The sequence below is a fragment of the Mus caroli genome, unplaced genomic scaffold, assembly GCF_978045245.1.
Source record: "Mus caroli unplaced genomic scaffold, Mus_caroli_1 scaffold_2, whole genome shotgun sequence".
Classification (NCBI taxonomy): domain Eukaryota; kingdom Metazoa; phylum Chordata; class Mammalia; order Rodentia; family Muridae; genus Mus; species Mus caroli.
In genome coordinates, this window is record NW_028227257.1 from 61,594,623 (window position 1) to 61,604,091 (window position 9,469).

Sequence of the window (9,469 nt, forward strand, 5' to 3'; positions counted from 1 at the left end):
AACTCACTCTGTAACCAGGCTGTCTGCAAACTTAAGAGATCTGCCTGCCTCTGTCTGGATTAAAGGTGCACAGCTGGAAAGCTGATTTTTAACAGAAGGCCTGCCTCCACTTGCTGAGCCAGCTGCCCAGCTGGTCTGGGATGTGGCCCAGTGTCACAGCTCTCCCAGTTCTCCAGGTGGTGCTGATGCTGCTGGTCTGGGAGTCAACGTCCTGTTTACACACTTTTCCCCATACATCATTTCTCCCCAAATGGTTACATATTCCCTTGAGAATATATTATCTCACGTGTATGCAGTCCCTTTATTCCCAAGGCCTTAAAGCCCTATTACATCGATCTATTACCTCCGCTCACTCTCATGACATGCCACGCGGTCAGCAGGACAGGAGGCCGAGCCTTTACCAATGCCTCCGATGAGTTGTCAGGTTTCTTACTTCCTGCTCAGGGTCCCTTCTAAGAACATTCTGTCTCCACACCTAGGTTCTAATCATGCATGGGACAACTACGGCTCAGTGATGGGCTCCTGTAACTTTTAAAAACATACACTTTATTTTGTATGTGTATGGTGGTTTTGCCTGTGTATATGTCTGCGCACTGTTTATGACTGGTGCCTGTGGAGCCCACAAGAGAGGGGGGCACTCCTTGGTCGTTAGCCACCATGTGGGTGCTGGGTATCGAACTTGGGTCTTCTGGGAGAACAGCAAGTGCTCTGAGCCATCTCTGCAGCCCTGCTTCTGTAACCTGGCACTGCCCAGGAGGCACCTGAGGGGACAGGTGGACTCTTGGACACAAGAAAGAAAAACTCATTAACAGCTAGGAGCTCTTAGGGAGAGAAGAGATATTTAAAAGGAAACCATTTTTGATTGACAAGTTTGTTTTGAGAGTTTTGAAGTCCATTTGGCTCAATAAATACCAAATTAATGGTAATGGTTTGTGGAAAATATTCCTGAGGATATTAAACGGGATCTTGCTGCTAGTATAACTGATGGCTAAAATTAGGAAAATGCAGCTGTTTAGGCAATCACACATGGCAGTCATGGGCACAAAGTGTGTGGTGATTTCCTGGTCTCCTTCTTGTAGCTTAGCCAAGGCTTCAGAACTGTCTAGGACCACAAGAACTGGTTTAGAACAGTATCTTATGACTGACCAGGTGTCTCATGAGTGCAAGGGAGCACTGGGCGCCGAGTTTGTTGTGACTGTGGACATCTTAATAGAGTCAGGGTGTGTGGCAAAGACAGGCTTTGTTTGTTTATTTTTTGATGAGCCATTGGAAGGAACAAAAAAATCGTAACACGGGCTCTTCGCAGCAGAAAACCACAGGCTATGTTTGTGAGGGAAACAGATGTGACCAAAAGACTGTCAACAGTGCAGCTATTTTTGTAGCTCCACATTAGTGCTGGGGCAGACAGGACAATGAATGGGTCGAAAGCCTATGCTGCTCCCACATGGATGCCAGCCATAGACTTCTGGTTCCCAGATAAAACCGGAGGGCCAAACCCAGGCCTGTCAACACGGAAGGAAGAAACCGTTCAGCTGGGTCAGTTTGGCTATCGTTTCAGCTAGCTTATGGGCTGTGTTCCACGCAGGTTCTCTGAGTGGGCTGTGACAGGGACACTGTGATGGCATGCCAGTTACTTCCAGCACGCTGCCCACCCAGGTGAGCAGTGGACTCTGAGGGCCCAGTGCTTTGTGCCAGGCACTGAGTTGGCACTGGTCATAAGAAATGAGCAAAGCCATGGCACTTCTTTCCTCCCCAGGGGGAAGCCAATTAAACAGTACAGCTGTGGCCCTTTGGTTACTGAATTGCAACTCCAGAAATACCTCCATTTTCTGCAGACAGGAAAGTGAGGGTAGTCATTACCCTTTTAAATAGCTGCAGTGGCCCTAAAGCCACCAACCTTTCAGCCTCCTTAGAGCAGCATGGAGGAACAAGTCCATGTTCTGCCTTCAGCATTTCAAACCAGGATATAAATACTTGACTACAGAACACACCAGTGTAGAATTCCCCAGTGAAAACTGAAAAACAAGGTAGACGCAAGAGCTCCCCGCCCCGTGGTAGCATACTATGTAGAACTATACAGCTGTCAGTGGGGAAATACAGCTTTAGAGAAGCACTTCTTGTACCTGATCATCCGTGGGAGAGAGAGGAAGACACAGCTTATCCAAAGGGCTCCCCGGCCCTATACCTTCAAAACTTCATTCCTTTTTTCCTTTGAATTCGGGTTGCTAGAGAATGGATAGTGGTAACTCTCAGTATAAGCAAACACCTAGGGGTTGTCCCAGTGCAGAGCGGTGAGGGGGAGAGGTAAGCAACCCCCTTTGTACAGACCTTCCAGGCTTAAAAACATGGACAGTTCTGCTCCTTCCCTCCCGACATCTGCAAAGAAAGCTGTCCCGATGCCTGTTCCCGTCCCATCGGGCCCTGCTCTAATCAGCCAGCAGGCTCTCCGTGTACCTACTGCTGTCTTTGGCCAGTGGGGTAAGCTGTGTGCAGCTGTACAAGCCACATGTCCCCATCTGCAGAAAGGAGGGGCTGTGTCCAAAAGCCAACAAACTCACTCTCCTGCGCTGCTGTACCAAGCCCTTTTACAGAAAGCCTTTGTGTAGGCTGAAGAGGGAAATAAAGGAAGGCGGGACTTTTTCCTTGCCTCCCTGCAGACTACAAGGTGAGGTAAAAGCACAGTGGCTACCCCCTAACTGCTCTGCAGAAGTGCAGGCCACAGGGGGCTCCACCAACACTGGCTTCTCGGTTGGGATTTATACTGGGCTCCATTGTCTGCTAATGAGCTGAGCTCAATTTCGTACCATGTATTTTACAGCATAACGAATCCCTTATATTTATGCTTTTCACCCACAGATCTTGTTTTGTTTGCTTTAAGGGTAGAAAAAAAACCCTTACCTTTGAAGCAACCTACACCTCTCAGCAGCTTGGCTCCAGGGGTGCTAGGCTCTGATCAGGCAGTGCAGCCGCATGGCTTGTCTGTTCCAGTGTCAGGACTTCCTGAGTTAGCAAAAGGCTAACAGTTTAAGGTGAGAGGGTGACGCCAGCAGACGGCTGTGTCTTCACCTCAGACAGCTAAATGTTTGTGACTAAAACTCAATATTCGCACTTACTAGTCCTTAAAGTAGCCGCTTGAGGGTCTGTAGAGTAGAACTTTTATTGGCAAAAGCTGGCATCATTTTCTGACCAGGGGCCTCCCTGACTAAGACGGATCCTGCCACCGCTCTCTAATCTCTTCAGTGGCAGGCACTGAGAACAGCAAGGCAATTGCCTTTTCTTCCTGAACCTATTCATCACACGTCCTCTGCACCTGAGACCACCTCTGCTCCTCCTCCTTCCCCAAGTCAGTAAGAGAAACGACCAACTTACACAGGCTTAGGCAGAGTTCTTAGAATGTATTTTTGTTCACCTGAAAAATAAAACTTTTAAAAAATATACAGGACTTTTAAAGTACAGGTATATCTTGAATGGCTGAATTATAAATAATGTCTCTGGTCATGTTCACAGCTAGGGCTGGAGAAAATGTCCCAATTCCAGTGAAGGCTTATAGAGTCAGGAGGCCAGCTGGACCACGAGTGGTCTTGCTGAACTCTTTGATCCAAAGTGGATTTAAACAGTCCATAAAGCAGGGTCAGGAGGGGAAGAGGAGTGGACTCCCAGACACTCTCCCACGAGTCCAGAGGATTCTTGGAATAAGAGATCAAGTTACAAATTATTAAAATATAGGACTAAAAATTCACACCATAAATATAAATGACAGGCTATTATTGAAGATACAAAGTGGCATTTTATGTTTCTTCCCCCCAGTCTCTCATCAAAAATTTAAAAAGTCCCCATGGGCCTCCTAATGACTTAAGTCCTCCTCAGCTGTGCAGAGCTCTCCAAGCCCAGACACCTTGGGTGTTGGCAGCCTGCTGGGAGGCTGCCAGCTTAGTTGCTATTTTCTTGCCCAGGTCAGGACATGGCTTAAATCAAGACTATTGTCCTGTAAACCTGAATCAGAGCTGACTACAAGGCAGGCCAGAAAAGTGGATAGACAGTTCCAGGACTAAGGTGTACAAGGTTCCTGTTTTGTTTCTCTTTTAAATTGCTTATTTCCCAAAAAGGAAACACTAAGGGGTTTGATCGCTGTCACTACCCACACTCAACTGCCTAACAGCAAGTGGCAGGGGGAAATGGAATCCAAACTGAAGAATAATTCCTGCTGCCCCGAGGGTGTGTGTGCGTGTGTGCAAGTGTGTGTGTGACCACCTCTAGAAAATCGTTGGCTGCATTTAAGTGGAAGCTTATAAGGAATGAGAAAGATGAGCTGCCAGTTCAGTTTTCCAATAGCTGGTCTCTTCACTGGCTGTCCAAGCACACTCCTGAACTTGAATTCTACCTTTTGCTCTTTCTTACCCTATAAAGCAACTCAGAACCACATCAAAGCTCCGGTTTGCAACTGATTTGGTTCTAAGGGCAAGCTGCTGTGTTAGGCTCAGAAAATAGGGAATGCAAACATGAGTAAGACAAGATCTAGAAGGGCAAGAAATGAAATAAGACAAGATCTGGAACCGGTAAGATAGTTGAGGAGTCGGAAAAGGAATGAGAGAAAACACTTGCCAATCACTGTACTTAAAAAGGCTTGCTCTTCCTAAAGGAATTCTGTGAGGGAAGGGACTGATCTAAACACAGCAGCTTTACTCTTTCTCGCCATCGCCCCTGGCATGGATCCAGAGACTCAGGCTACAACAGGAAGCCACTTTGGTGGGAGCACTAGGATGGGAACCGGAGGGAGATCCGCACATTCCCCACCCTCCCTAAACGGTTTCTATTGCTAAGGTTTTTCCATGGTCATGGTAGGGGTCTAAGAATGATTATACTCTTGTGCAAGAACGTCAGAAACTTATCTTTCTGAAACAGGAAGGGAACAGGTGAAAGAGTGGGTGATGGAAAAGGGAAAAAAAAAAAGCTTGTGTTTGTGCCCTTCTGGCTAAGTGCAGTTTGAAGGCCAGCAAATAGCCTTTGCTGGACCCCACCATTCAGTAGCTACCCAGGCTGTGGGGAGATACATAGAGTTCTATGTGATTATAGCGTCTAGTGCATATGTCAACAACTATATACAGGGATCTATAAATTAAACGCATGTCTGGCCAACTGCAACTAGGTTGACGTACCTGAGCTCCGCTACTTTTGGTGCTCTCTTCTTTGGGAGAGCCTTATTTAAAAAAAAAAAAAAAAAAAGAGCCCCTACACAACTCCCTACCTTCCCCTGAGTCTTGGGGAGGGGGCGCCCGAGTCACCCCCTGCGTTTAGGAAACACCAGAGCTAGCAGCGCAGAAGGGCTGGGTGCTAGGCTCTCTCCACCCTCCCCCCCAGTTCCCCTTATGGCTCAGGGCCCTGGCGCAGCACGGTGCTGGGAAGATCAAACCCCGAGTCCCCGGCGAATCGTGGTCCCTTGGCTGAAGATCCGGTTGTGCATTACCGGCTCCCGGGGCAAGCTGGCGATCGCTGAGGTGTGTGGGGGCGTACGCTCGCGTAGGGGTCACTCCAGCGGGCTCCGGAGCCGGTCCTGCTGCAAAGTCCTGCTTGGGGGCTTAGGGGACGATGATTCCCGACCGCCCCCAACGCGGTGAGATTCAACGACTCCGGGGCTCTTCGGCCGCTTCCTCTTCGTCCTCCTCCAGCCCCCGCGGCCGTTCGAGCGGCCCAGCCAGGGGGCTGTCTGCAGCGGGCTCCGGGGGCGCCGGCCTCGCCGCCTGCAGCGGGGGTGCGTCGCGTGGCGCCTCGCGGCGGGACGACCCGGTGGTGTTGGGCCCCGCCGCCACCCCCGAAGTCCCAGACGGGCCGGTGGTGTTGGAGCCGCTGGGGGGCGGGCCGACGGCTCCCCCCGAGGTCCCGGCGCCCACCGGCTGCCAGATGAGACTGTAGTAGACGGCCAGTACGATGGCGGCCAGCGACACGGAGAGCACGTAGGCGAACACCGTGGCTAGCCGGACCCACTTCTTGTTGGTCTTGGCCGCCATCTTCGCCTTCTTGTCCCCGGTGTAGGTGGCCGGCTTACCCCGCTCGGCCGGGGCCGCGTCGCGCTCCTTCATGGGGGGGCCCCGGCCTTTGCCCCGGTGCTCCACGGCCCCGGCTGGAGGGGGCCTGGCGGCCTGCGAGGACTGGGCAGGGGGCGTCTCGGCGCCCTGGCTTCCCGGCGGCCCCGCGCTCCGCCGCTGCTCCTCACGCCGCCCGCCCGCAGCCCGCCACCGCGTCGCTGCTGCCGCCGGGGCCTGGGCCCGTCACCGCCGCCAGCGCCGCCGCCGCCGCCGGCCCGCCAGCTGCTTCCCGGCCGCCGCCACAGCCACAGCCGCCCGACTCCGCGTCCCCATCCGCTGCCGCTGCCGCCGCCTGCCCGGCCGCCGGCCGCCTGGTCTCCAGTGGCCGCGCGGACCGCGCGCTCCGGCTCTAGCCCGGCTCCCCCGCGGGGCGCGCCGGTGCAGGGGGCGGGGCCGCGCGCTGCCGGGGGGCTGCCCCTTAAAAGGGCGATGTAGGGGCCCGGAAGTGCCGTGCTGGGAGGCGGCTGCGGCGGGGAATCGTGGGCCCCGTGGGGGACGCCCAGTTAAGAGAGAGTTAAGGGAGGCTGGGCCTTAAAGGGGCGACAGGAGCTTCTTTAAAGGGGGAAAGGCACTTTGCGGGAGGGAGTGCGGAACCGGGAGGTGGCAGGGAGGGGCAGGCTCCGCAGAAAGCTGTCAACTCAGGCGTCTCCTCACGTGGCCCAGGCTAGGAGATGGTAGGTGGGAGAACTAACCAGGCCCACCTACACCGGGTCTCCGAAGTGGGGATAACACTAAGCTTGTGCTCTGGCGTAGCTCTAGAGTAGGGAGGGGATAGTGTCTCAGATCCCTTCACCCCAAAGAGCCTGGTTCGGGTCTGGGAACCTGGCGCCCGCACACCGCAGTCAGTCTCGCTTCCTTTTCTCTGTTGGTCTGGACTCTGAGACCACTCGAATCTTGCCTGGTTGGGTCCTCTTAGGACCCTCGAGTCAGACTACTGTGAGCCACAGAGACAAGAGCCAAAGGTTGAGTTTGTTTCTTAGGCTCGCCTGCCAGCTTAATCTCAAATCCCACAACAGGTCCCAGGTCCTACTTTCTGGTCTTCTGACTTTCAGGACTGGTCTCGAATTGTACTCAAGGGGCTGCACTGAACTGGTGGAGGACATCTCCCAGCGTTTTCATTCTTTGATTCTCTTCAACCCCGGCATGTAGAGAACTGCCTTTTCCCATTGAGGCTTCAGCCTTTGTTTGCTCTTAGGGCCCTTTGGATGCCGGCCACCCGCTCTGCACGCAGGGACTCTCTACCACCCTTTCTATACCTTCACACTTTTCCCCTTTGCTTCTTTCATCCCTATTTCCTCTTTGTAATTCACTACGATTGATTTCTGGGTCCCTCCTGCTTGACTATACCTGTGTTCCCAAAACCGTCTTTGTGAGCAGCCTGGATGTCTCAGTGGATTAGAGAACTATGAGGCTGAGTGGGAGAAAGGTCTGTGGTCCTGATGTAGTTGGGGGGAGGGGGCGTGGCCTCTGCGAGGGCCCGACTGGCTTCTAACCTCTTGGGCAGGACTCTCTCTGCCCTTTCCACTTCTCCCTTTCCTTTGACTTTGACTTTCCTTATCCAAGCCCTTCCCCAAATTTTCCATCCCACGGAAGCAGCTACCAGAATGCAGTGTACTAGTGGGCTTCAAACCACAAGTTTCTAATCTGGTCCTGGTTGGAGGCTCAGGTGGACCACCTGATACTATTTCAAGGAAAACTGTGCCTTGTTTTTTTGTTTGTTTGTTTTTGTTGTTTTTTGGGGGGGGGGGTTTCGAGACAGGATTTCTCTGTGTAGCCCTGGCTGTCCTGGAACTCACTCTGTAGACCAGGCTGGCCTCGAATTCAGAAATCCACCTGCCTCTGCCTCCCAAGTGCTGGGATTAAAGGCATGAGCCACCACTGCCCGGCAAACCATGCCTTTTTAATTTCTGAGATATTACAAGGACATTGAGAGTTTAGTGTTTATGGGCTTCTGTGGATTGATAGGTGGTATGTGTGTATGTGTGTGTGTGTGTGTGTGTGTGTGTGTATGAGAGAGAGACACACACAGGGGTGGGGGCAGGACGGGATACTGTTCTGGAGCAGCCAGAGCAGGTCTTGAAGGTGGCCTGTAATATTAAAGTCCAAAAATTGCCATCAAATGTCCTTTTCTTCTTTCTCAGTTATTCTATGGCCTTCCTGGTGGGGTTGATCGTAGGACCATCCCAAGGTGAATTACAGTTTAAGATCTCACACAAGATCTTAAATATTTGTTAAAGCCCCCTTGACTCCCTTTCTGGAATGCACTCCATATTGCCTCTTCATATTTCTGCTGCAAATTACACTTCCTTTTTCTTGCTCGCTTCCCAGCAGAGTCGGGAAAACAACGCGTCACTCCTTCTTTATTCTAAACAATGATGTACTTGAAGCCCTTATTCAATTCCTCTCCCTATTCTTCCCCAAATGAAACAGTGCCAGATTCTTTAACCTGTCGTCAATAAGCACTATTTATTATCTAGATTTACATAGTGTCTTTTACCCCTGGAACTCAAAATGCTTTCAGATATAATTGAGCCTGATCTCCCTGGTGCCTGAGCCATTAAGAAACCATTAGCGTATTCCTGTTGCCGGCAACTAAATGGCCCCCTAGTGGCCTGAAAGTGAATATGCTTTTCTAAGTGCCTCTCCCCCACCAAGGTTAGGCAGGAACTCAAGAATCAAAGCAAGTTTGGGGACAGAATGGACCCAAAAGGCCATCTTTGGTGAATATCCTCAACCACCCTAGAGCCTCTTGTACAACATTCCTGTGGAGTGCTGTGCCGCCTCAGCTAAATGACTGTCTCTGCCGAGCAGCCTCGCTGTCTGCTCCCTGAAGAAGCCCTTTCAGCCTCTAGAAAAGTTCAAAGCAATCAAAGCAGAGGCACAACCTTATAGTCTTGGTATGTGCCAGGCACTATGTCTGGAGTCATAACTATTTGCAATATATTAGGGAGCTAATATCTATCTCCATTTTGTAGAAGAAACTGGTGCCTACCCAGGATCTCTTGACTAGAATTCAAGTAACACTCAAGTCTTACTGACTTCACAACTTAGATGCTTGATTCTTGCTCTACTCTGGTTGGAAGCACAGCCAAACCTTGTCTCTGTAGTGTATTCTATGGGGGCACCAGCCACGAGTCCATGGGATGGAGATACTCCGCTAGGAGTATTGGCTATGGACGGCTCCCTGCTGCTACTGTTCCTGGCAACTGTCCCCAGGCAGGAAAGGAAGTTGCCTCTTTCTCCCCAACTACCAGGCCATTAAGTAGAATGAAACTGTGATGAAACCCAACTAGAGATCTGCAGGGTCCTTCTGGGCAAGAGGGAAGGCATGGTACACCCTGAAGGAGTTGCAGAAGTGGACGCCATGGACTGGCAGGAGGCAGAGT

The 9,469-nt window shown here is 51.6% G+C and overlaps 1 protein-coding gene across 1 annotated transcript; it reads right to left on the reverse strand.

Moving 5' to 3' along the window:
- Positions 1-3,375: 3,375 nt before the first annotated feature.
- Positions 3,376-6,433, reverse strand: Inafm2 (InaF motif containing 2). Its single transcript, XM_021155491.2, has one exon. It carries the CDS (start codon positions 6,075-6,077, stop codon positions 5,619-5,621), a length of 459 nt encoding a protein of 152 aa, XP_021011150.1. The 5' UTR covers positions 6,078-6,433; the 3' UTR covers positions 3,376-5,618.
- Positions 6,434-9,469: the final 3,036 nt, after the last annotated feature.

Coding starts and splice junctions, on each gene's coding strand:
- Inafm2 (XM_021155491.2), bottom strand. CDS start 6,077: ATGAAGGAGCGCGACGCGGCCCCGGCCGAGCGGGGTAAGCCGGCCACC.